This window comes from Zootoca vivipara, chromosome 6, assembly GCF_965207765.1.
Source record: "Zootoca vivipara chromosome 6, rZooViv2.hap1.1, whole genome shotgun sequence".
In the NCBI taxonomy this organism is placed as follows: Eukaryota; Metazoa; Chordata; class Lepidosauria; order Squamata; family Lacertidae; genus Zootoca; species Zootoca vivipara.
In genome coordinates, this window is record NC_142589.1 from 82,667,578 (window position 1) to 82,693,301 (window position 25,724).

The 25,724-nt window shown below is 47.0% G+C and overlaps 1 protein-coding gene across 3 annotated transcripts in view; it reads left to right on the forward strand.

Moving 5' to 3' along the window:
• The window catches only part of WDR62 (WD repeat domain 62), a 28,144-nt gene extending 4,872 nt beyond the window's left edge, over positions 1 to 23,272 (forward strand). The window contains exons 3-30 of one of the 3 annotated variants that reach the window (XM_035120842.3): positions 186 to 248; positions 2,580 to 2,637; positions 3,364 to 3,534; positions 3,908 to 4,042; positions 4,929 to 5,111; positions 5,208 to 5,368; positions 7,345 to 7,519; positions 7,800 to 7,937; positions 8,474 to 8,649; positions 8,906 to 8,997; positions 9,282 to 9,407; positions 9,912 to 9,979; positions 10,411 to 10,532; positions 13,337 to 13,412; positions 13,675 to 13,786; positions 13,904 to 13,967; positions 14,200 to 14,322; positions 14,439 to 14,575; positions 15,156 to 15,208; positions 16,776 to 16,973; positions 17,663 to 17,805; positions 18,099 to 18,235; positions 19,496 to 19,627; positions 20,138 to 20,270; positions 20,381 to 20,486; positions 21,908 to 21,974; positions 22,253 to 22,338; positions 22,565 to 23,272. In XM_035120842.3, coding sequence (XP_034976733.2) covers positions 186 to 248; positions 2,580 to 2,637; positions 3,364 to 3,534; positions 3,908 to 4,042; positions 4,929 to 5,111; positions 5,208 to 5,368; positions 7,345 to 7,519; positions 7,800 to 7,937; positions 8,474 to 8,649; positions 8,906 to 8,997; positions 9,282 to 9,407; positions 9,912 to 9,979; positions 10,411 to 10,532; positions 13,337 to 13,412; positions 13,675 to 13,786; positions 13,904 to 13,967; positions 14,200 to 14,322; positions 14,439 to 14,575; positions 15,156 to 15,208; positions 16,776 to 16,973; positions 17,663 to 17,805; positions 18,099 to 18,235; positions 19,496 to 19,627; positions 20,138 to 20,270; positions 20,381 to 20,486; positions 21,908 to 21,974; positions 22,253 to 22,338; positions 22,565 to 22,831 — 3,502 coding nt within the window. In that variant the 3' untranslated portion in view covers positions 22,832 to 23,272. The remainder of the gene's footprint in view (positions 1 to 185; positions 249 to 2,579; positions 2,638 to 3,363; positions 3,535 to 3,907; positions 4,043 to 4,928; positions 5,112 to 5,207; positions 5,369 to 7,344; positions 7,520 to 7,799; positions 7,938 to 8,473; positions 8,650 to 8,905; positions 8,998 to 9,281; positions 9,408 to 9,911; positions 9,980 to 10,410; positions 10,533 to 13,336; positions 13,413 to 13,674; positions 13,787 to 13,903; positions 13,968 to 14,199; positions 14,323 to 14,438; positions 14,576 to 15,155; positions 15,209 to 16,775; positions 16,974 to 17,662; positions 17,806 to 18,098; positions 18,236 to 19,495; positions 19,628 to 20,137; positions 20,271 to 20,380; positions 20,487 to 21,907; positions 21,975 to 22,252; positions 22,339 to 22,564) is intronic. The other 2 variants (XM_035120843.3, XM_088671241.1) reach the window with 2 other exon arrangements.
• The last annotated feature ends 2,452 nt before the right edge of the window (positions 23,273 to 25,724 follow it).

The following is a 25,724-nucleotide window of genomic DNA, read 5'->3' on the forward strand; positions in this document are numbered from 1 at the left end:
TCTGAACTAGGAACTGTGGTTGATTTTCACAATGGTTGATTTGATCAATCCAGGATAAAAAACCATAGTTTTGCTTCCCTCCTCTGAGTACATTTTCCCAGGCAGTAAAAGTTAGTCACTTTCCCCTCTTTAGAGTTGGGAAATTCTCCCTCATGTACGGTAAATGTTTTAATCTCTCTTTCCAGATGTGTGGTTGTTATTTTAAATCCTCGGCAGAATAAACAGAGGCATATTTTTAATACTGCTAGGTAATGTATATATTAGTTTTCATATCACTCTTGCTAATTGGAGTGTTTATAGTAAAAAGAATTGCTGTTTGTATGTGAATTCCTGGCCAAGTATTGGTGAAGCTTGTTGAAAGTGATTTCCCGGAAAATAGAAAATTATTGGGGGATGTTTATTGGATCAGTAAATCGGTTTAAATAATGGGGAACCTTTTCTTGGTAGCAGGCCAGATTCTTATCACACCAGCGGAAAGCCAAATTTGACTGGAGGGCAGGGCCGTCTCATCATAGAATACTTTGCTTTGAAGCCACAACTGTTTGGACCTTTAAGTGGAGCAGTTTGAATGGTGTTTTGCAGATAGCCCCACACTTCTCTTCAAACCTACAGTTTTTGGAGGTTTAAAGAGCAGCACGGAGCTATTTGCAAAAGCTCTGCACAGCACTCTGAACCTCCCCAAACCAGAGGTTTAAAGACCAGCATGCAGCGGTTTGTAAAAGGGCTTACAGTTGGCTCCATGTCTTTCTTCTACTTTGTGTGACATTCCTCCTACTCATGACAGGAATGCACACCCAAACGAACTAATCAGGATTTAACCCCTGCCCATCAGTTCATGAGTGGAAGGTTAAATCCTGCACGTCAGCTCTCAGCCAGTGCAGAAGCGAACCCTGTCCCCTTGCCCATCAGCTGGTAGCTATGATTTTTTTAAAAATGGCCCCATATCACTGGTTTAAACGAATAATAATGAAGTGGGCTAATAATAATTTTAAGAAAACACTTAGTTGGTTAATCATCAGGATGTGCAGATGACTTTAAAGGTCTTTGTTTTTTCCTTTCTATAGTGACTCACAACTACGTAGTTTATGGCAAAAGCTTTTGTGGACTAGCACCCATTCCGTTTGGAACAATGTCATTCTACCGTGTTTCCCCTTTTTTAATACGTAGTCATAAAGTAAGCCATGGCAGGGTTTTTATGCATTCGCGAAATATAAGACATACCCCGAAAATAAGACGTACCTTCTTGCTTTCCTTTAGAGCCTCGAGAGGCTTGAAACCAGTTGGGAGGGGGTGCATGAATTGAGCGCGTCACCAGGCGAGCCACGCTGGGAGCCTTTCCGCTCTTCCCAGGACTTTTTTTCCACTTGGGCCGAGCGCCCGGACGGGAAAACCCCTCGGCGTCGGGAGCCCTGCTGGCCCCTTCCGCGCCGCCGGAATGTTGTGGGGCCGCATGGCCCGAAGCAGAGCGGCGGCGGGTGACAGGCAGCGGCAGGAGCCGCGCTGCCGAAAAGTTCTGGGGCCGCATGGCCCGAAGGAGAGCGGCGGCGGGTGACAGGCGGCGGGAGGAGCCGCGCCGCCGAAACGTTCTGGGGCCGCATGGGCCGAAGGAGAGCGGCGGCGGGTGACAGGCGGCGGGAGGAGCCGCGCCGCCGAAACGTTCTGGGGCCGCATGGCCCGAAGGAGAGCGGCGGCGGGTGACAGGCGGCGGGAGGAGCCGCGCCGCCGAAACGTTCTGGGGCCGCATGGCCCGAAGGCGAGCGGCGGCGGGTGACAGGCGGCGGCAGGAGCCGCGCCGCCGAAACGTTCTGGGGCCGCATGGCCCGAAGGAGAGCGGCGGCGGGTGACAGGCGGCGGGAGGAGCCGCGCCGCCGAAACGTTCTGGGGCCGCATGGCCCGAAGGAGAGCGGCGGCGGGTGACAGGCGGTGGGAGGAGCAACGCCGCCGAAACGTTCTGGGGCCGCATGGCCCGAAGGAGAGCGGCGGCGGGTGACAGGCGGCGGGAGGAGCCGCGCCGCCGAAACGTTCTGGGGCCGCATGGCCCAAGGCAGAGCGGCGGCGGGAGGAAGCGGGAAGTAAAGGACAGAGCCGGGCAAAAGAGCTCGACACTTGCGTGTTGGTTCGCCCTGGTTCCCGCAGACCCCTTTCCGGCAGAAAAATGGCAGGGGCAACCGTGGTGGTGGCAGCATTAACGGCGCCAGGAGGAGGGAGAAAGGAGGGAGAAAGCAGGGCGGGAGAAAAGCCTTTCCTCTTTCCTGCCTTCATTTGTAGCGCTGCTTTCTTAAAGCAGTGTACAGTTCTTACTAGTTGTAAGGAGGTACTTACAGTAATAATAATAAAAAGACACCCCCCGAAAATAAGCCATAGGCTTATTTTCTTGAGTAAAATTAATATAAGACGGTGTCTTAAAATGTGGGAAACACGGTATGCATCTGAAAAGTGGGCTTTAGTCCACACACAGGTTTCTGCCGCAATAAATGTTTGTTCCTTTTCCTGCAACAGAGTTATATGACATTTATTTGGAATTCATTTTCCTGAGAGATAAAATGGAACGATGTTTTTTTCTCTCTTTCAACTTTTAGGAAAACCATTAGTGCGCTATCTTTTTCTCCTGATGGGAAATATATTGCAACTGGTGAGGTGAGTTTTGCCTGGATGAATTTTCTTTAAAAATTTTGCAAGGAGTACAAAGTATGTTTTTAAAAAAAACACAAAATCTCACAGCTCTAAACATCCAAATTATACTAATTCATTTTTGAAGCCTCCTTTTATCACTTGTAATTTGTGGCAATGCCTTGAACTCCCTTTTGCAAGAGAGTTATCAAGAGACGTGCCAGAGCTTAAGATGGCCTACAAGTCACACCTTATGATCTGAAAAACTCATTGGCAAGTGGGGAAAAAGTGCCCTCTGCACATCCTTCAAGAAGTCCCTTGTTGGTTGTTGGCAAAAAAAGTTCCCAGAGCACCTTGCAAATATCATTGAAAAGATGGTCCCTCCTCTCAGTCTCACAATCTCAGAGTCAACAACACAAAAGGAAAAGGGAGTAAGGAAAAAGGAAGCTCGGGTGTCGGCTCTCAGTGACGAAGACCTTGAAGTGAATAGCAGAAATGGGAAAATGTGGAGAGAAGTTGCTGGTTTTTCAGCAGAGCCAAGGGAGTGACCTGGAGTCCCATCTCTCTCACCCTCTCCGCAGCAGGTGTAGGTGACAGAGGAGCCTGATCCAGCTGGTCTTTTAACAGAGCCAGTGGAGAGGCCCTGCGGTTTGGCTGCTCCCTCCCTCTCTAGTGGCCTGATGGAATCAGCGTGGGCTGAGCACTGTCTAGCCATGGTCCCAGTGACCTCAGTTCTGGCTCTTTCTCCTGCAGAATGGGCACAGGCCGGCAGTCCGCGTGTGGGATGTCGAAGAGAAAACCCAAGTGTCGGAGCTGCACGGCCACAAGCATGGTGTGGCGTGTGTGGCCTTTTCCCCCAATATGAAATACCTGGTCTCAGTGGGATATCCACATGACATGATTGTCAACGTGTGGGACTGGAAGGTAAGGCGCTGAAAGGTGGGGTCCAGGAGCAAGTAGCCACTGCTGTGTTTGAGGGTAGGGATGTTTTTTTTCTGAGATGCTGGGGCAGCCCTTCATCAACCTGATGGCCTCCAGGCTCTTTGGACTACAACTCCCATCAGGCCATGTTAGGATGTCTCAGTGGGAGAAGATGTGCAAGGACCTGGAATGTGCAGGTTATTCAGTGTGAGGACCCAGATACTAAGACTGGGGGTGAGGGTGGGGAGGAATGCAATTGTGTGTGCTTTAATATACATTTTCACTGGGAAAAGATTGAGACATACTCTTAATAGGTTCTCTTCAAGGGTTATACGTGCCGGAATGATTGGTGGGTATTTATGTTTCTGTTTTGCAGAAGGGCACACTCATTGCCTCCAATAAAATCTCTTGCAAGGTTATGGCCATCTCCTTTTCAGAGGACAGCTACTTTGTTACTGTTGGCCACCGGCACGTGAAGTTCTGGTTCTTGGATGAATCCAGGGAGTTTAAGGTAAACCTGTCTGCATCCTGTGACTGACAGCAAAATGGGAAGTTCCTTTCAAAACAGCTTCCTAGTTAAGCTGCCTATATGGTACTTCTAGCCCAGGCATTAGGCAACCTTGGCTCTCCAGATGTTTTGGAACTATAACTCCCATGATCCCTGACCACTGGCCCTGTTAGCTAGGGATCATGGGAGTTGTAGTTCCAAAGCATTTGGAGAGCCAAGGTTGCCTATGCCTGTTCTAGCCCCTTCTATTGTTCATTCATTTTTCCATTGTTTGTTGGAAACCCTTCTTGGCCAGTTAAATTACTTTGCAACTCTACAAAACGGCCCCATTTCCCCCAGAATTCTAAACAAGCACCTTAGATTCTATATTTTAGCATCCTTTGAACCCTCACTATTACAACCAAGTCAACAAATGTGCCTCACTGGACTGGCTGTTTTGAGACATTTAAAGAAGTAAATTAACCACTTTCATCAGATGTGTGTTTGGTTGAAGAAATAAAATAAAATGAGACTCTCTTGCCTGTGAATGTAAAGAAGTTTTATTTGCATTTTATGAAGCCCCAGAGAGAAAATTATAGTGGTACCTCAGTTTACAAACTTAATCCGTTCCGGAAGTCCATTCTTAAACCGAAACCGTTCTCAAACCGAGGCTAATGAGGCCTCCCACTGCCGGTGCCCTTCCACCGTTTGGCTTCCGTTCTTAGACTGAGGTAAAGTTCGCAAACTGGGACACTACCTCCGGTTTTGCGGAGTTTGTAAACCGAATAGTTCGTAAAAGGGCTGTTCTTAAACCGAGGTACCGCTGTAGTTGATGTCCTTCTGTTGTTGTTTTCAGTGCAAGACATAGGTTAGCTTAAACCGTTGCTCTTGAGATGGTGTGTCATTTCAGATTAAACAGACAGTTCCACTGGTTGGTCGCTCTGGTCTTCTCGGGGAACTTCACAACAACATCTTCTGTGATGTGGCCTGTGGGCAGGGCAAAATGTCAGGTAGCACATTCTGCATTTCTTATTCTGGCCTCCTCTGCCAGTTTAACGAGAAGCGCGTCCTGGAGAAGTGGATTGATCTGAAGGTACAAATGCCATTTTTGTTTCTGGGGCGGTGGATGGAAGACCAGAAGCCTGCTCCTTTGTGATCTAACGGCACACACCTCCTTCCCTTTTTAAAGGTGTCTCTAGCCAACTGCATCTGCGTTAGCGAAGAGTTTATTTTCTGTGGTTGTGCAAATGGAACCGTGCGCATCTTCCACACCCACAACTTGCATTATCTCTCGGACTTGCCTAAACCGCACCACTTGGGCATCGACGTCACTGGAGAAGAAATGCTGAGGTACAAAGCTCTTGGGGGCCAGCAGACGTGGGAGCTGGGCTGGAAAATGTGCAGGCTTGTTCTTAGGCAGAAGCCGAATGCTTTGATGCTGATGAATGCACAGGTATTGGTGGTGTTTTAACCCAGCAAGCTCACAACTCTGCAAGAAATAAAAAAAACCAGTGCATTTGCTTAGGCCAGAGGTTTTCAACCCTTTTGTGTCCACGGCTCCCTTGACCAACTACAGTGGAACCTCGGTTTATGAACACCTCGGTTTATGAATTTTCGGTTTACGAACACTGCAGACCCATCTGGAACGGATTAATTCACTTTCCATTACTTTCAATGGGAAAGTTCGCTTCAGTTTATGAACGCTTCAGTTTATGAACAGACTTCCAGAACCAATTACACCCATGCTTCGGGTTAAGTACGCTTCAGGTTGAGTACTCCGTGGACCCGTCTGGAACGGATTAATTCACTTTCCATTACTTTCAATGGGAAAGTTCGCTTCAGTTTATGAACGCTTCAGTTTATGTACTCTGCGGACCGTCTGGAACAGATTAATCCACTTTCCATTACTTTCAATGGGAAAGTTCGCTTCAGTTTATGAACAGACTTCCGGAACCAATTGTGTTCATAAACCGAGGTACCACTGTACATTCTTTCTGCGGCTCCCCTGTGGGGAAATGCACTCCGAGGCTCAGGAGCTCAGTTATGTCACCCCTTGCCTGCAGAGCTGGCAGCCCCTCGCCCCTTTTCGAACACGCTCCCTTGTGGAGTGTTCCCTTAGCCTCCTCTCCTCTCCCCTTTGGATCCTCAGGGCAGCCGCTTCCACTGTCCTTGGTCTCCGAGAGCCAGCATGATGTAGTGGTTAAGAGCGGTAGACTCGTAATCTGGTGAACCGGGTTTGTGTCCCTGCTCCTCCACATGCAGCTGCTGGGTGACCTTGGGCTAGTCACACTTCTCTGAAGTCTCTCAGCCCCACTCACCTCACAGAGTGTTTGTTGTGGGGGAGGAAGGGAAAGGATAATGTTAGCCACTTTGAGACTCCTTAGGGTAGTGATAAAGTGGGATATCAAATCCAAACTCTTCTTCTTCTGAGCTGCACCCCCTGCCCCAAAGAGAGGTGTCTCCTCATGCCACCCCCTAGGGGCCTGGAAAGAGGGTGTCCCCAGCCTAAACTGGCCAACAGAGACTGGCCAAAGGTGAATGTGAGGCCATCTTACTCACTTTGGGAGGTAGCAGGGCCAACAGTGGGTGCCACTGAGCCTGCATGGCAGAAAGGCTCCCAGGCAGGCAGCAAGCACAAGAAAGGCCCGTGGGGTGCCTGCCTGCCTGGCCTCCCACTTCTCAGACCATTCCCAACAGCAAGGGCTGGCAGACTGGCTGGCTGGGCTCCCTTACCCATTTGCTTGCTTACTCCGAGGTCACTTCAGCTCCTGGCAGCTGGCACCCCCTGGCCAGCCCCAGAGGCACCATTCGCTTGGGAAGCTTGTAGCCAGGGCCACTGCAACAAACAGCTGTTCAAGCCTTTGGGAGGCAGAGGTATGAGAGGGCATTAGAGGGCCTGCAGCCCCTCTGACCATCATTCAAGGCACCCCAGGGTGCCACAGCACACTGGTGGAAAAGCACTGGCTTAGGCTATTGATTCCCAACTGCACTGGGGTATGTGATCCTTGCACAGTTTTGGCAAAATGCTACTGTCTGGTGACTTTCAGCTTCTCTCATGTTTCTGGTGGCCGCGCATGTGAAGCAAACGAGAGATGGGGCTGGGGGACACCACACATTAGGAGGCTGTTGCTGCACCTGCCTCCACATCAAGTTTAACTTTTCCCCATCACCAGTGGCCCCTTTCTTTTGATTGAGTGTGTCCCCACTTCCCTTGCACTTAAGTTCTTTGCAGCTTATCTGAGCATCAGTGTGTAAAATGAAGCTCATCAGTTTGGTTCTTTTTGGTAACCAAGGAGCATGCTTCTCTCCCCCCCAATCTTTTCAAGAAGGCCAGGTGCCACCTACTCAGATACGATTGCCTTGGCCTTTGACCCCCACCACCATTGGCTCTCCTGCGTTTACAAGGACCACAGTGTGTACATTTGGGATGTGAAGGACACCCGTCAAGTGAGGAAAATGTGGTCCGACCTTTTCCACAGCTCATTTGTGTGGAATGTCGAGGTGAGTGGATGCTGCTGCTTCTTTTTTTAAAAAAAAGATGTGAAAGATTAAGAAAATAACATTTATTTATTTCATTTATCTGTGTGCCACTCTTCATAAAAATCAGGAAGTAGCTTACACGATGAAAATGAAATAAAATGGGCCATTCCAATTTTGGGAAGTAATAATTAAAGCCCACACATTATTAATGGTGTCCAACAAACTAGGTCCATCATACAGCTTGGATTTTGTGTCTTAATTCTTCTGTTTTTTCCCTTGGTTCTTTGTGGATACATCTTAGGTTTATCCTGAGTTTGAAGACCATAAAGGATGTTTACCCCCAGGGTCCTTTCTAACATGCTCATCGGACAATACTATACGGTTTTGGAACTTGGAAAATGGCACGCATGTGGATTTTCAGAAGAACATCTACAGTAACGTAAGCATTATTGCTTATTGAGAGGCCGGTTCCGACTTGATATGATGCAAGACTAAACCTGAGTGATTTATACCAGTGCATAAAAAGGTAAAGGTAAAGGACCCCTGACAGTTAAGTCCAGTTGCAAACGCCTCTGGGGTTGCGGCACTCATCTCGCTTTACTGGCCAAGGGAGCCGACGTTTGTCTGCAGACAGTTTTTCCAGGTCATGTGGCCAGCATGACTAAGCCACTTCTGGCGAAACCAGAGCAGTGCGCGGAAACACCATTTACCTTCCCGCTGGAGCGGTACCTATTTATCTACTTGCACTTTGATGTACTTTCGAACTGCTAGGTTGGGAAGGATACCAGTGCATAGGTTGTGCATTTCAATGTCTGGAAGGCATGGTAGTAATTAAAACTAATTGAGGTTTTGTTGACTTAGTTCTCTTCTGGCTTGTTACTAATTATTTTCCTTTTGATGAGTCTTCTTTTTAACTGAATGTGTGTGCGCGTATAAGGACATATATCTATTAAAACATTATTTCCTCTATAAAAGAACTTGCTGAAGATTATATATGTGGAAAATAACATCCAGCACCTGCAAGATTTAACAAATTTGCCAGACAGAGGTGAAAATGCCAACTACCTTGATGTGAAATCTGGTGTCCGTGTGATGCAGGTCAGCCCCAATGGCCAGCACTTGGCCTCTGGGGACAGAGCTGGAAATTTGAGGTGGGTCTGTTTTATTCTGTATCTACTGCCAGATTCTGTGTTTTCATATAATTGCATGATCAATTATAGCTAAGGCACCACATATGCCAGTCACCCGTGGGGGGTTCCTATATCTTTGATTCCTCAACAACAACAATAATTGTATTATTTATATGCAGCCCATCTGATTGGGTTGCAAGCTCCTAAGGAACACCAACCTTGGCAAGACTGCCCCCAAATACTTAAAAGTTATTAAAATGTGTGTTTTGTCTTACAGGATACATGAGCTAAAATATATGGATGAAGTCATTAAAGTGGAAGCTCACGATTCAGAAGTTCTCTGCTTACAATATTCTAAGCCAGAAACAGGTAAATTTTCAAATCTGAAAATGTGTGCAGTTGACATTTATTACAGGCTCATGCCTGGGGCTTTTTTGTATGTGTATGTATAGATACACACAAGCCCGCTGCCATCGCTACAGGATTGGGACTGTGGTGGCTGGGTGGTATTCAACTCAAGAGAAGACCCACTGGAATGAATGGACCTAACTTCAGCATGTCCTTTAATTTCAGTGGATCTGCTTGTTCTTTTCAATTGCTTTAAGTCCCTTTGGAGTGGATGCAGAGTTGCGCATCTTTTCTACTTTCTGTAGGGATGGCCCTGCTGGCTTCAGCAAGCCGAGACAGGCTGATTCATGTGCTAAACGTGGAGGAAAATTATAAACTAGAGCAGACGTTGGATGACCATTCCTCAGCCATAACAGCTGTAAAGTTTGCTGGTAAGTTGCCCAACAATCTGCTCCACCTGCTTGTATTTCTGGGAGCCATGCTCTTCCCAGAATGGGCATCAGTTCATGCGTGGAACCTCTATGTGCAGTTGCACAGATTACTTCACTTCTCCCTGTGTTCTTGCACACCTCCAGTTTCAGTTACTGGAGAAGTTTCCAGTACAGTGTTTTCCAGGGGTTGATAATGTTTTCTTGTAAACCACCCTGGTTAATGTCTTTGTAGAGTGGGGTGTACATCTAAATCAGTGGTTCCCAACCTTTTTTTGGCCATGGCCCCACACCTAAGCATCTCTAAAATCCTGATGCCCGCCCCCCCCCCCGGTGACATATGATTCTTATTATTCAAAAAGTGAACTCCTATTCATGTGGAGGAAGCCTAAAAGGCCATTAACTTGGTCTAAACAAGCTTGGATACCACGGATCTAAATAAATATTGTACAAGGGGATTCTTCTACAGATTTCACTTACCTACAGCTTTCTTCTTCTCGCCTACAGGAGATGGAGAGATTCAAATGATCAGCTGTGGTGCCGACAAAAGCATATATTTTCGCAGTGCACAAAAGGTGCTTACAATTCATTTACGTAATAAGCCACCAGGAGGACTGCATAAATCCATGAAGGAGCTGTTAGCCTGGCAGAGTGCAGCTGAATGCCAGCTGCTGAGAAGCAATAGCAGCAGGGAGGGCTCTTGCCTTTGCAGGCTTCCCAGGGGCACCCGGTTGGCTGCCATGGAAGCAGGATCTTGAGCCAGAGGAGGCACCTTTGGCCTCATCCAGAAGCACTGCTCTCATCTGAACTTGGGCAGCTTGTTTTCCTCTTCCAAAGACCCATTGCCAAATAATGAAAGGGGGACCTTTCCCCTTTTTTATCCAGATAAAAGTTTATCTGATTCATTCATGCTTATGTGTGAGGCCGCTACAGATCTGCTGTGCTGCTGTTGGGGTAAAAGTCCCACACCAGTTCAGATCTTAGTTGGGTCTGTTTCACTCCACAGATGTCGGACGGAATTAACTTCATCAGAACCCACCACGTTGCTGAGAAAACAACCTTGTACGACATGGATATCGACATAACACAGAAGTATGTTGCAGTGGCCTGTCAGGACAGAAATGTCAGGTAAACTGTTCCGCATTTTCCACTGCAGAATTTTAGACATTCCACATAGTCAAATGCTGGAAGAAAGTAAGCTGTTGCCTTCCATATTCCTCCTCCTGAACTCCAGCCTTCCTCTTAACCTGGCTGCACTTTTGCTGTTCTGCATTTTTGCATATGTCTATCCTATCAATAGACTGTTAAGACTGACCGTCTTTGAACCACAAAAGAATCGGGTCTTGCACAGCCGCTGTGTGTGCTAGTGGTCGTAAATCAACATAGTTGTGTGCGTTCCTTCAAAGCGCATAGGCGCTCTAGCCCAGACACCGGAGACGAAATAGATCATGGAAGCAATGAAGCTCAGACAAGTCATTACTCTTTACTTGCAGGTAATAAAATGTGTAAATGGTTCCAGGTATTGACAGGCTTTCACTGCAGCCGCAGGAAGGTAAACTTAAAGTTCCGAGGCCTTGCGCTCTTCCGAGCTGCAAAATCTCTCTCTACAGTTGCCCTCTCTACATGTTGTCAGTTCAGGAGATAAACACAGACTGGAAAAACAGTTTGCTGTGTTCCGTAGGAAACCACGTATGTCCAGAAAACGGTGCCCTCAGAAAGTGTTATTGGATAGTCTAAACCAGGCATCCCCAAACTGCGGCCCTCCAGATGTTTTGGCCTACAACTCCCATGATCCCTAGCTAAGAGGACCAGTGGTCAGGGATGATGGGAATTGTAGTCCAAAACATCTGGAGGGCCGAAGTTTGGGGATGGCTGGTCTAAACAATCAGCACTTAGCTGCTTCTTGAATCTTCTTTCTGTTTCTGGAAATGAATGAAACACTCACTCATGCCAACACTGACTGCCTCAAATATCCCCATTTTTATTAGGTCTTTTTCTTGGGATACAGTTTCCTGTAAGGGGAAAAGTAGGGCGAGAGCGTAGCTCAGTTGATGGGGCATGAGGTTCTTAATTCCAGGGTTGTGGGTTTGAGCCCCACGTTGGGCAAAAGATCCCTGCATTGCAGGGGGTTGGACTAGATAGCCCTTGTGATCCCTCCAAACTCTACATTTCTACGATTCTAAATCATTCAAATCTTTTGACGTTCTCTGTAAAAGTCAAGGCTCTTTAGATATATTACTTCCATTTCATAAGCAGCCATTCCTCCATCAAGCGGTGGAGTTGGGCCACTTTGGTTTGACAGATCTTGATGTGGAGATAGTTATAATAATAATAATTTATTTCTACCCTGCCCATCTGGCTGGGTTTCCCCAGCCACTCTGGGTGGCTTCCAACAGAAGATTAAAAATACATTAAAACATCAGACATTAAAAACTTCCCTAAACAAGGCTGCCTTCAGATGTCTTCTAAATGTCATATTGTTGTTTATTTATATAGTTGTTGTTGTCGTTTAGTCGTGTCCGACTCTTTGTGACCCCATGGACCATAGCACACTCTGGTTAAGCGCTCTGTTTGTGGAACCGTTATTGCCAGAGTGTTTCTGATTTAAAGTATTATTTATTCAATATATTCAATTTATTAATTGTGTCCTCTGTAAAGAGTCTCTAAGCGACTTGCAAAACTTTAGCTGTTTTCAAGTTTTGCTTTTGAATATCCATTTTCACCTAAATCTGAGAGGAAAATTCCATGGGAAGAGCTGGGATTAAACATCTCAAGAAGCACAAAACCCCCATGGCAGCTCTTGAGTCATGGACAGCTGAATTATTAATCTTCATCCTTTTATCATATGAGGACTTTAATCAATGGGATATTCTTACTCTTCAATAATAATAATAATAATAATAATAATAATAATAATAATAATTTATTATTTATACTCCGCCCATCTGGCCGGGTTCCCCCAGCCACTCTGGGCGGCTTCCAACAAAATTTTAAAATACAGAAATCCATCAAACATTAAAAGCTTCCCTAAACAGGGCTGCCTTAAGATGCCTTTTAAAGGTCTGGTAATTGTTATTCTCTTTGACCTATTTGACCTTCTAAACAAAATATGAGAATTTCTTAATTATTTTGGCACTTTTTCTGAGAGTATATAAGGGCTTTCCCCTCCTATTAAGCTGCGGTTGGTTTTATTGAGGGCTCTGCTGGTTCCACAAAGGTCTGTAAACCTGTATGAGTTGTAGTGGCTGGAAGGAGCCTGAGAGAGGAAATATATGAAGCTACGGATCGGGGCCATCACTGCAAGCACCACAGAGCAATTCCCTTACTGCTTGGCTAGAGCAGCAGACAGGAGCCAGACCAACCAGGGAGTTCAATTCTCATCCTCCAGCTCCAAGGCCCAGTTAGACGCCAAGAGCACAGTGGCTGTTGGAGAAGTGCTAGCCAGGAAGAATAGCTCATGCTTTGTATGCACAGGGCTCCGGGTTCAAATCCAGAGTACAGCCCCGCAATAGGAAAGGTGGTAAGTCCTCTCACCAGTCAGAAGCAGCACCCCATGGACTAGTAGCCTAGCTCTTATACAAGTTTGTTTCATTTTGATGAAATTGTTTTCCTGCTTACATTCAGTTTACAAGCATTCCAACTCCTTCAGATTATGCTTGTAAACTGCCATTTTGGCCAGTTTAGGAGCATCTGTGTGCCCACACAGATGCAGCACAGTCAACGCCTAGGAAGCCCGAGGTGTTGACTCACGGACTGTGTGTGCTGAGAGTGCATTTAATTCCCAGAAAAAAAAGGAATGAACCTGTTACTCCACTGCTCTTTCAAAGGCTTTGGGCACAGGATGCAAAGCCCAGTATCAAAGTGTAGCTCTTTAGTTGTGTTAAACCAACAAACCTTTGCACACACCAAAATGTAACTTAACCTTCCTCCAGGGTATACAACACAGCCAGTGGGAAACAGAAGTGGTGCTACAAAGGCTCGCAAGGTGATGATGGATCCCTTCTGAAGGTAACTGAGTTAATATGGGGAAAGTGCCTGTAGAAATAATTTTCCCCCGGTGCAGCACCGGGGGCTCTTGCCCACCCTTGGACCCAGGCCTCCCGGAATGTGGCCTAATATTCCTGTGAGCTATTCCTTCCCACTAAACGGTGTAAGGAATGCCAAGCACACATATTTTGTTGAACTGCGAATAAGTGGGTCATTATTCAACCAACAACAATTAAAGTAAATCTGAAAGAGTGAAGCCTCTTTGTTTCCAATCCCTGTGCAGGTCCAGCTGGATCCTTCTGGGACATTCTTGGCCACCAGTTGCTCAGACAAGAGCATTTCCATTATCGACTTCCACTCTGGGGAGTGTGTTGCCAAAATGTTTGGACACTCAGGTTTGTTTTGCTGTGGTGCTGTTGCTGTTCTTTTTTGGTTCGGTTATTTTGCAAGCGCATATCTAGTACGTAGTGCAGCCTACCCCAACCTGGTGCCCTCTGCCTGTTTTGTTGCAGAAGTCGTTACAGGGATGAAATTCACCTTTGACTGCAAACATCTGATCACCGTCTCGGGAGACAGGTGGGCAACTTGAACTGTGAAAGACGCTTGCGTGAATTAGAAATTTGTCGGCCTGAAAGTGGGATAATTTAGTGTGCGTTTATTGCTCAATTAGCTTTAAGGGAAGGAGGACCTCTGGATGGGGTTCCCAGATGTGTGTGGCCTTTTCAGATCTAGGCAGGAGAGAGCAGGAAACACACCAGGAATGTGGAATGTTTCTGGCCACTTATTTAGCCCTCTTCCCTCTCTCCAGTTGCATCTTTATATGGCACCTTAGTCCTGAAATTACCAGCTGCATGAAGCAGCACTTGATGGACCTGGATCAAGTTCAGCAGCAGAGGAAAGCCAGGGAGCCAACATGGCCTCATCAGGTCAGGTACTGGAACAGCTGCGGTCTTGGGGTGATGCTTTCTGCTCCCGATGGGGAGACTGAGGTGACTCTGTCGCTCTTGAGTACTGAAAGGGATCCCTCTAACTCTTCATTTCCTCCAGGAGGGAGCCCTACATTGCTCTGCCAAGCGAAAGGACTCCATGTGGGGCTGAACACCTGACTGACTATGACACGGAGGAGGAGAGGGAAGAGGAAGACGCTGCTCTTCTGACGCCCCCCAAAGCTGTCATTGATACAGGTACGGAGGCACAAGACACTTCCCAAGGCAGCTGGAAAGGCGTGTGCCCAGGGGATGCGTGCGATTTGATGAGAAACCACAACAAACCCATCAAACAGCATCCTGCTCCAGGACAGCCCACCTTGGTGACTGTGGTTTTGTAAAGGCTTTTTTGTCCTCTCTCTCCCCTGCCCCCTATAAAATTTCTGGTAATATTTTGTTGGGATGCAAAGCTTGGTGGGGGAGGACTTCAGAACGTAAGAAGAGACTTCCTGTTCTCACAGTGGCCAGCCAGATGCCCCAATGTGAAAAACACAAGCAGGACACAGTTTCCAGCGACTGGTATTCAGAAGCATTGCTGAGAATCTGTACTCTGTGTTACTTTGAAAAGCAAAACCCCTCTTATTTCTACTTGCTTTGGTTTCTGAGAGTTGGTAGATAAAGTTTCCAAGAGACCCAATTCTGCTTTTCAGTATTTTCTCGATTGCTCTGTTAAATGCAAAGGGGGGATTTCTTGTTCCAATATGTGTCTTGTATGAACAGTTTTACCTCTGCTTTCACATTGCTCACCCCAATCTCCCTCCCCTGTTGCTCTCTCCAGCTCCTGCATGTGTCCTCACCAATGGCAAACTACCCATGTGGGCAAAAAGGCTGGTATGTAATGTGCTTTTACAAAAAAGGTATTTTTTATATATGGATTAATTCAGCCATTTCCAACCTTCCACGTATTTTGGACTACAACTCCCATCAGCCCTGGCTGGCACAGCTGACTGGGGCTGATGGGAGTTGTAATCCAAAGCAGCTGGAGGGCACCAGGTTGACCATGGCTGGATGATGAGGTGTGGAGTCCCAGTAACCAACATTCTTCCTGTTGTAATTAATTTCCTATATCTTGCCCAGGGCATCTAACAACCAAGGTGCAGCATTAAAAAGAAACATAAAATCACAGTACAAAGTATAGCAGGCAAGTCGGCATTAAATCATACAAATGGTGTCACTCGTATTATGCTCCAAAGGTCTGTCAGAACAACAAGGTCTTCAGTTGCCATCTGATAACGGGGAGGACCATCTGACCTGAGGAGGAAGGGACTTCCATAGCTAGAGTGCCACCACTGAGAAGGCCCTGTCTTGTGTGATATGCACTAGCACTGAAATCAAGTCAGGTTCACTGAGGGTACCCTAAACCTGGCCTCTCCTGCAGATCTCCAAGCAAGTGTTGGCTGATATTGCAGAAAGTGCTCCTTTGGTCCTGAGCCAGGGCATGGGAAATAATAATGAAATAGGTGTTGTTGGCAGGGATGGATTTGTTCCACTTATTGGGCCTTGGCTGCAGATCAGGGTGAAGGAGGATGTCAGGTTTGGATGACCCACAAAGCCAAACCTTGGCTTAGCTTTTGTGCCGTGCCAACCTGAAAAAGCTCCCATCCCCTCCCTCCTCTGGAGATGTGGTGTGGCTTAGCGTGATGTCCGAATGTGGCCACTGCCAAAGACTTAACCCATGGTTAAGAGACAAAGGGTTCTCTCTCCATCCGGGTTAGCATTAACTGTGGTTATTTTTGCATCACAGGCAGCAGAAACTGCTGCTCCAAAAATGAAAGGAGCTCCAGTCCTCCAGCTTTGACAGCTAAGCAGTTGGGTGCGTTGTTCATGCGCCTGTCCAGGGAGTACAAGTTGTGCTTGGCTAGGATGAAAATGAGAATCGATCTTGCTGGGTCCTGAAGAAAGGCAAATGGTTCTCTTCAGTGTGTTGATAATCAAATGGGGGCGGGGCTAGTACTGTGATCTGTGGGTCTCCAAATGTTCTGCAAATCGAGGCAGAGGAAGCAAGTGAAGTATTTGAACCAGGCAGGGGGCCTTCTCAGTGGTGGTGCCCGCCCTGTGGAATGCCCTCCCATCAGATGTCAAGGAAATAAGCAACTACCCGACTTTTAGACGACATCTGAAACCAGCCTTGTTTAGGGAAGTTTCATCATGTTTTTACTATTCTGTTGGGAGCCGCCCAGAGTGGCTAGGGAGGCCCAGCCAGGTGGGCGGGGTAGAAGTGATATATTATTATTATTAATTATTATTCTTGTAGGTTGGGGTGTGTTACAAAACACCAAGTGCTAGCCATCAACCCATCCTCTGGCTTGGTGATTTTTAACCCAACCACGAGTGGCATGAACAATACACACACACACCCAAACACACGCACACTTCCTCTCAACTTTCCTCTCTCTAGCTGGGAGAGGCAGATCATGCGGACACTGCCGCCTTCAGGGTGAGTTATCAGCCGCAAGGGCGATGGGCAGAACGTGCCACCAAAGAGCCCATTAAGACCATGCTGGATGCAGACCTGAATTACTTCACCCCAATTAAAAACAGCAGCCTGCAAGACAGTGAACTGGGACCGCAGAATCTGAATCGGCAGCTCTCGGAGGTGAGAAAAGTTTACTTGGTACAAGGGGCTTAACTTTGCTGTCCACCTGCACCCCACACTCTCCGTCTGAAGAACAGACCCCATGTCCTTTGAGTCCAAGGATAGAAGCCCAGGGACAAGCCCTGGAACTAATTTTATGGGGTGGTACTTATTCCTGGAGCATGGTATGTGTGTGCCTTTCCGTGTGGTAGAGTTCCTTTCCTTTCACCAATGAGCCCCCATCCACCTGGGAAGCAGGGCGAAATATTTCCCTTTTGGGCTGTACTTTGGATGCGCTTCCTTGGCTTTTGCTTATTTCGGGCAGAGCTTGTGCCAGGAGGCTTGTGGCTTTTTTGCAGCAAAACCTGCATCTGCTCCCCAGCTTTTAACAGTGCACAAACCAATCAAAGCAGGTGCTCTCTTACAATAGGGTTTCCTCAAGGTAGCTAGCAGATTTTCCAGTTAGCCTTTATGATTTTTTTTCAGTTTGATTGAACCTGGAGTCGATCCATCGATGAGAGCTTTCTTGCTGCTTTAAACTTATTTTGGAACCACTCTACAGCCCTTAGATATTCTGGCTCCAGAACATTTCTTACTTCCAGCTTTTTGCTGTCTGTCTTTGAAGCCTCTTAAAATGTTGGAAGGGAGAGTCACAGGGACTAATTCCCTTTGGGAGAAAGGTCACAGGCTATTTTTGGTTTTCCCTCCAGGCCAAGGACTACCCCAGCAACATTATTGAAGATTTCCAGCAGCCAGATCTGTCCTCTGATGATGAGGCGAAAGAAGAGCTTGAAATCAGTGGGGACAGCCTGTGCCTCGAACAGACTGGTAGCAAGACCCCTGAGGGTGAAAGGTCAGTCCTCGCTTGGACGCTCAGGGCTGCAGAACCTGGCCTGGGAGGAACTGCCCTTGAAATCTGCAGGCTTACCGTCAAGTAAATACACTTGGGTTGAGCTGCAGGACTTACAGAGGGGGAGAGCCTGATCTGGTTTGGATTTGGCTGGAGACATTTCAAGGGCACACCCCGTTCTGCTGACCTCTGGGGGCCCCCTGCCCTTGAAGTTTTGAAAGAAGCTTGAACTGATAAATTAATGCTTTTCCCTCCACCCCCCAAGAATCACTGGCACTTTTTACCTTTCTTTAAAGGAGCTACATGAAGGAGCTGCTCCTTCAGCCGGCTTATCAGAAGGAAGCAGCAAATACCAAGGAGAAGCTGCCAGACAAAATCTGCTCTGTGACTTCCTTAGATTCAGAGGTCTCTTCTTTCAGCCACCAGCAAGAAGGTAGCTTGAAAGACAATTCCTGCTCACATCTGGGATATTTTTTGGTGCTTGACCTGCAGAAGGACTGTCGCCTCTCAGTTGGCCATTGTGCCCAATTAGTGCCAATTTCCAGGGCCCAATGAAGCAGGAAGACCTGGCCCTTGAATCCCCAAGTGCATGTGAGGGGGGGGAGCTGTCTGCTGTGCCCAAGAAGAGATGATGGGTATGCAGCCTGCCTCTGCCTCTATCCGCACCCTACAAATTGGGCTGGTAGAGGGGCAGCAGGAAGGGAATCTGCTATGATGGTTGCCACAGCCCACCCCAAAAAAGATCCTGCATGAAAGGCAGCAGGTGAGGAAAAAGGGACTTACAGCTGCAGGATAAGACCGTCCCCCATCCTCTATAAGTCAGCTGTAGAGAATGAGGTGTGTGTTTGCAAGAAAGGGAGAGTCAGGGAGAGGAGAAGAAGCATATATTTTTTTTTAAAAATGTATTTATTGAAGACTTTTTAACAAACAACAAAAGCATACAAAAATACAAAACACAAAAAATACAAAATACAAAAATACGAAAACAAAACTTCTAATTTATAACCCTTATTTCTAATCTACTGACTTCCTCATTCCACCTCCTGCGTTTCTTAGTAATCTCTAAATCTTATATAAACTCTAGATTTTACTTTAATATTACCTTGTTTCTCTATCTTTTATATCATACCCTTTTACACTCTATCTCTAGCTTTCCTCTTAATTGAATTATAACTATCTTCTAATAATGCTTATTTCACATCATTGTATTATCTACAACCTCTTTGTATCTCCCTCACTTCCATTGATTCTAATCTATTATATGCTTATTCTTTAAATAAATTTTAAATTTATTCCAATCTTCTTCCACTGCTACTTCACTCTGATCCCGGAGACTCCCGGTCAGCTCAGACAGTTCTATAAATTCTATCAGCTTCTTCTGCCGAGAAGAAGCATATAATTGTAGAGTGGGAAGGGACCATGAGGGTCATCTAGCACAACCCCCTGCCATGCAGGAATCTTTTGCCCAATGTGATTCTCGAACCCACAGCCCTGAGTTTAAGCGTCTCATGCTCTGCAGACTGAGCCATCCCAAGTTCATTCATGTGCCAGATGATCCAGAAGATTTGGGTGGGAGAAGAAGCCAGCGCTTGGCCCAGAATCTAGTCTGCAGACTGAGCTCTCCTCTGAGCTTTTTCTTTCTTTCCTTCCCCCCGGCCCTGGCTTTGTACAACATGCCAATTGGACGCTCTAGTTTCGGAGGCAGAAGCAGAAATGACCGACGTGGATGAGAACTTCCAGCAGACCAGCTCTTTGCCCCAAACCCCCGAGCAAGAGAAATACCTCCGGAATCACTTTGAGACGCTGGCTGATGCCCAGACTGAAGGTAAGGTGAGAGCTGCGGCAATGATCCGAACGGCACAGCGGCTGTGCTCTTCCCATAAGCAAGAACCCCTTTCCTAATGGGCACAGCCAGAGGTGCATAGGGGCAATTTCTCAGGGTGCTGTTATTTTGATTCACCAACTAAGTAGCAAACCCTTTGGCAGGTGATGGGCACTTTGATGGCAGGTTAGAGGTCATTTGCCTTGGGGGTGTTTGTCAGTACTGTACAGTATTCACTTTTCAGCTACTGCTGGTTGGTGATATTATTAGCAGTATTTATCTCCCACCTTTTTCTCCAAGGAGCTGAAGGTGGGGTACATGGTTCTCCCTCTCCTCATTTAATTCTCACAACAACCCCGTGAGGTAGGCTAAGCTGAGAGGAAGTCACTGGTCCAAGGCCACCCACTGAGCTTCATGGCCGGGTGGGGATTTGAACCCTTGTCCCCCAGGTCCTAGTCCACATTGGCTGTGTCAAGAACTTGGGAAAAACTCCCGTTTGGTCTCCTCTTTTAGATGCAGAAAAGTTTGATGGCTGCCTAAAGGATCTGAAGGCACCCGAGGAGGAAGAGGAGGAGGCTGCCTTGTTCCAGAACCCTCGCCTGAGTATATCTACCCGTTTTCTCTCCAGCTGCCAAAAAAATAGCAGGTTGGCAGATATATTTTATATCTATATAATAGATATATAGATATATATCTATATTTTAAACCCTCCATTCATGAAAGAACAATCTGAACGGTTGTGTTCCTTTCACACAGGTTTGCAGCTGCCTTTCTTCCGAGGGTCCGCCAGCACTCTCAGGCCGCTGCTGCAGACCAACTGGCGGAGGAGAGTCTGGTGTCCAGCGAGCACAAGAAACCAGAGGCAAGTTGACCGCCTGAGTCGAGGATGAGCCACTGGGCTCAGCTGTTTCCTTTTGCATCTTGGCAGATGTCTTGTCTCCAAGCCCTTCTGTGAAGATTGGGCACAGCCACGACTCAGAGGCAGCAGAACAGGGGCTTTGCAGGCAGAAGGGAATTTCCAGTTAAAAGATCTCTGGTAGCCACAATGGAAAATAATAATAATAATAATAATAATAATAATAATAATAATAATAATAATATATTATTAATACCCCGCCCATCTGGCTGGGTTTCCCATTAAAACATCAGTCATTAAAAACTTCCCTAAACAGGGCTGCCTTCAGATATCTTCTAAACATCAGATACTTTACCCCACCCATCTGTCTGGGTTTCCCCAGCCACTCTGGGCAGCTTCCAACAAAATATTAATAATGCAATAAACCATGAGACATAAAAACCTTCCCTAAACAGGGCTGCCTTCAGATGTCTTCTAAACATCAGATGGTTGTTTATTTCCTTGACATTTGAAGGGAGGGCATTCCACAGGGTGGGTGCCACCACCGAGAAGGCCCTCTGCCTGGTTCCCTGTAACTTGGCTTCTCGCAGGGAGGGAACCGCCAGAAGGCCCTCGGCACTGGACCTCAGTGTCCGGGCTGAACTATGGCGGGTGGAGACGCTCCTTAAGGCAGGGGCATATGAATGGGGTGGGGGGCACTCCGCCCTGGGTGCCACTTTGAGGGGTGACAAGGTGGCCCGCTGCCTCCCCCCAGCTGTAGAGCCGCCGAGGGTACAGGTGCTGTGCACATGGCAGCCCATACAGACGGCGCTTGAGTGGCACCCCACACTGGGTGACTGAGAGGCTTCCTCCACCACTGCCTTTAGGTATACAGGACCAAGGACATTTAAGGCTTTCAAGGTCAGCACCAACACTTTGAATTGTGCTCGGAAACGTCCTGGGAGCCAATGTAGGTCTTTCAGGACCAGTGTTATGTGGTCTTGGAAAAGACCCCACAAGGCTGTCGTCTAGACAAATTGACGTCCTCCAAGGCAGCTTCATGTGCACAGTTCAGAGATGTTAATAAGGCTTTTCTTTGATCCCTTCACATTTGCAAACTTAATTGACTTGAAAGCAGTTTAACTGGAACGTAAATTGGGAGTTGCCCGTAATCATTTAGTGTGTGTAAAATTCCCAATGCATTCTTTGTTACACTAATGCAGCTGCGCTGGCTGTGGCTGATGGGAGTTGTAGTCTAGAACCTCCAGAGGGCACCAGATTGTCAAATCTAGCCCGCTGAAATGCCTGAACTCTCCAGCCTCAGAGTGGATGCATGTGAAATGGTGGCTAGGAAGGGACCGAGACATTGGGTTTTGGACATCTGCAATGCTTTTAAACTTGCAGACCGGGGATTCGGTTTCTAACAGTCTATAATGTAACTGCTTTAGAAACTTTCTGAAGAAACCAACTGTGAGCTGAAGGAAAAGCTTGACGCCAGACCGTTCAGCGCCTCAGGTAAGAAACTTTCTGGAATGTTGCGTTTGCAGCAGGTTTGTCAGAGGCGGAAACTATTACTGTTCCCCGTTGTGGAGAGACATTCGCTGCTGCAGGGTGTAGATTTAACTCTGTCGCTGCGTAGGATGGATTTCCAGAAATGCTAGTTGATACAATCAGTTCTAGTTCTTCTGATACCTTTGAAACTGAAGAATGCTGTTGGGTGTGTACCCCTCTTCCCCTTCTGGGAAGGCTCCAAATGTGGAAATCTCTTCTCTCCCCCCCCCCAATGTTCTTAGAATCACAGGTCCTGGTCAAAAACTTTGAAATAAACCTGCAGCCTTTGTGCACCAAGTTTCAAGAGACTTTGCAACTTTACGATAAGGTAAGATATAGGAAAAGGCAGCAACATAATAACTTTTTTTAAAAGTTCTCAATCTACATAGGTTTTGGGGTCATCAGATTATCCTGTCAGATCTCTAGGAGATGGTTTATATTGGGCTGTGGGGTACTACTGTGGCGGTGTGGGTCCTTGGCATCCTTGTCACAGCCCAGTTTGGGTCACGGGTGCGAATCCTGGGTGTGAAAGCATTCTTCCTTTTGCTGTGCAGGTGACATCCTGCAGCGATTCCACCGAGGAGCAGCTTCTCCACATAAAGAACCAGCTGGTTAGCACTTTCTCCTGGATGAAAAGGGAGCTGGACTCCCGAGCTATCAAGAACAACACAGACGTGGCAACGGCCACAGACAGCCCGTCGCCCTGGCTGAAGCGCCTTCAGGACAATGAGACCCGCTCTCTCTTGAAGCATTACTCCGACTCACTGGTGAACATGGTCCAGAAGAAGCTGGAGGAAACCCACAAGGCAGATGTTGCCTGAATCGCCCCAGGCAAGGGATACGTCTGCCCCGCCCCCAAACAAACTTTATTGCAGTGATGAGCTCAAGAGAACTTGCCCATTAATTTCTGTGTGACTCCTGAGGAGTTAACAGTGGTCAAGAAGGGAACGGATTAGTGTTTATAACTCTAGTCTCCATTTCCTGTGCATCCCCCACCCCCCATTTTTTCCCTGGAAGCAAATACTGACAAGTTGTTGTTTTTAGCTTCTCCCAGAGACCTCTTACGAAAAACATTCTTTATCAGAATGAGGGAAGTGAGAGGAAAAGCAGGTGTCTTATGGGTGCTCTGATATTCCTCCACGGTGCTTTCTCGTCTGTCTCTGGGTGTGAGTGTGAACGCGGCTTTGCAACAGCGGTTCTTAAACGTTTGCTGTTTTTTTCTTGGTTTTGAGAATTAATAAAATTGTATTAGATTTTGAAAAGTGTGTGTGTGTGTGTGTTGATTGGGTGGGACCCATTGCTGAGTGAGCAGACTTCCTCTCATCCATGCTTCCCAGGTCTGCTCCCAACCCTCCAGAAGATATTTATGGGGGCACATAGAGAGCTGCGGTGGGGGGGCGGGGAGAGAAAAAGCAGGAGTCATATCCTGCTTTTGGACTTTACGTGAGTGTGTGGTTATGCACACGGAAGGGGCTGTAACTCAACAGTGGACTATTGCAGAGCCAACTTCAGGCAGGTCTGGGAAATATCATTGAAACCCTGGAGAGCTGCTGCCAGTTTGTGTCAACAGTACTGAGCTTGATGGAGCCATGGTCTGACTTGGTAGCTTTCTACATTCCTAGCAGCTGACTAGGACTGGACTCGGGGGTTGGGGTATGATCCTATGCTTCCTACCATGAAAAGAGAGATTGAGACTAGACGGATCTTTGGTGCGCTGCAGGAGGGCTCTTCCATGTTCTTAAGACCTACCGTTGAGAGGAAAACATTTATTTCTTTTATTTATTTCCGTTACCTCTTAAAACATATAAAAGCAGTTTACAACAAACATACTTAAATCTATACAGTAAAGAAGTATTAAAAATTAAGGTCGGACATCAATTCACTATTGAGGTACAAGGTATTCTCAACTGTCTGTGTAAGCCTGCTGGAATAGAAAAGTTTTCAGCAAGCATTTAAAAGTCAAAACAGAAGTCTCCTGCTGAATCTCTAGTGGCAGAGAGTTCCACAGGACTGGGCCAATGACACTGAAGTCTTGGTTCCTTCTTGTTGTCAGATGAGCCTCGCCAAATCAGGGAATGACCAGTTATGGTCCTGCAGACGATCTCTGTGATTGAGCTGGGATATAAGGGTTCAGGCATTTGCCCCAGTTAGGGTTGGCCAAAGTTGTTCAGGGATTTGTAAATTAAAACAAGGCTCTTGAACCTAATTCGGTAGTAGATGGAAATATGGAATAGTTATGGAATAAATACGGAAATGGGAGGCGTGAGGGACGGAATGGAATCTCCTGGAAGATGTCTGGGCTGTCTTGTCTGGAACTCTGATCAGGAACACCTCCCACGGCAACTTTCTGCAGCAGCTCCCAATTAGCGATACAGTAAAGGCAAGACCTCTGTTGAACTCTCCGGCATGGTTTGTTAATCAAAACCGAGAGAGAGAGAGAGAGAGAGAGAGAGAGAGAGAGAGAGAGAGAGAGAGAGAGAGAGAGAGAGAGAGAGAGAGAGAGAGAGAGAGAGAGAGAGTTGGCTACATAAAATCAAACTGCTCAGAAAGCTGTCCATGGAAACAGGTTTATTCAAATTGGAGCGAGACATGGAAATATGGCTCTGTTTGAAAGGAGAGATTTGTTTGTTGCGAGCATCCAGGCCAAGTGCTGGAAAAACCCACTGAGAACAGGCTGCCCAAACTGCTGGCTCACAAAGTGGGGCATTTCCGTGGTGGAAAGGAAGGCCTTTCTCGTGCCCTTTAGCCCAGCCTTTGCCAACCTGGTGCACCCCTTAGAACACACCGGTGACGGGCAAAGATCTAACAGTGGTGTGTTGCGTTAGTGTGCAAAAGGTTACTTTTTTAAAATGTGCCCAATTTTTCCCGGTCATTAAATTCTAGGCCAACTGATGGTGTTTCAACATCCAGTTTGACGTGTGTGAGCGTTACTGCCATCGAGTATCAGGTGAATCGGCAGGTTCCTGCAGCTGTCCTGTTCAAAGAGAAGCCGGCTAACCGTCCTCGCCTCTTCCCTCCATAGTGAAGTACAGGATTTGCATAGAGAGGATGGAGAGCTCTTGTTGCCTTTGCAGTTAGGAGCACAAAGTATGCAAAGGAGCTGGAATTCGGTTCTCATTCAGAATGCACACACACACACACCTGCCCCGCAACACTAATTCAAATCACGAGATATCCAGTGTCATTCTTTTAAACAGCCCAGGCTCTTTCGCACTCCTCTCCAGAATCACAACCTTCACTCAACTTCGGCTGAGATTTTGGATTCGGCTTGGCAGCAGACCAGAAGGTGAGTGGTATGACTTCCTGCTTTTGCTGGAAGGTAGGTGGGAGTTTGGATGAGAAACTGGGGTTGTAGCCTCTGATCTGGAAAGGAATCAGAGCAGGGGAGAAGTGGGTTGGTTCACATATCTTAGGCTACTGAAGAAAAATGTGTTTCCTTCAAAGCATTTTAAACCAAACTTCTGTCTTCTATCAGGAAGCTTAAAAGCCTGGTAAAAAGTGAGGGTTCTACAAAATCTTGAGAGCAAGTTTTTACTAATTGCATTTAAGGTAAAGGGTAAAGGGGCCCCTGACCATTAGGTCCAGTCGTGACCGACTCTGGGGTTGCGGCACTCATCTCGCATTATTGGCCAAGGGAGCCGGCGTATAGCTTCCAGGTCATGTGGCCAGCATGACAAAGCCGCTTCTGGCAAACCAGAGCAGCACACAGAAACA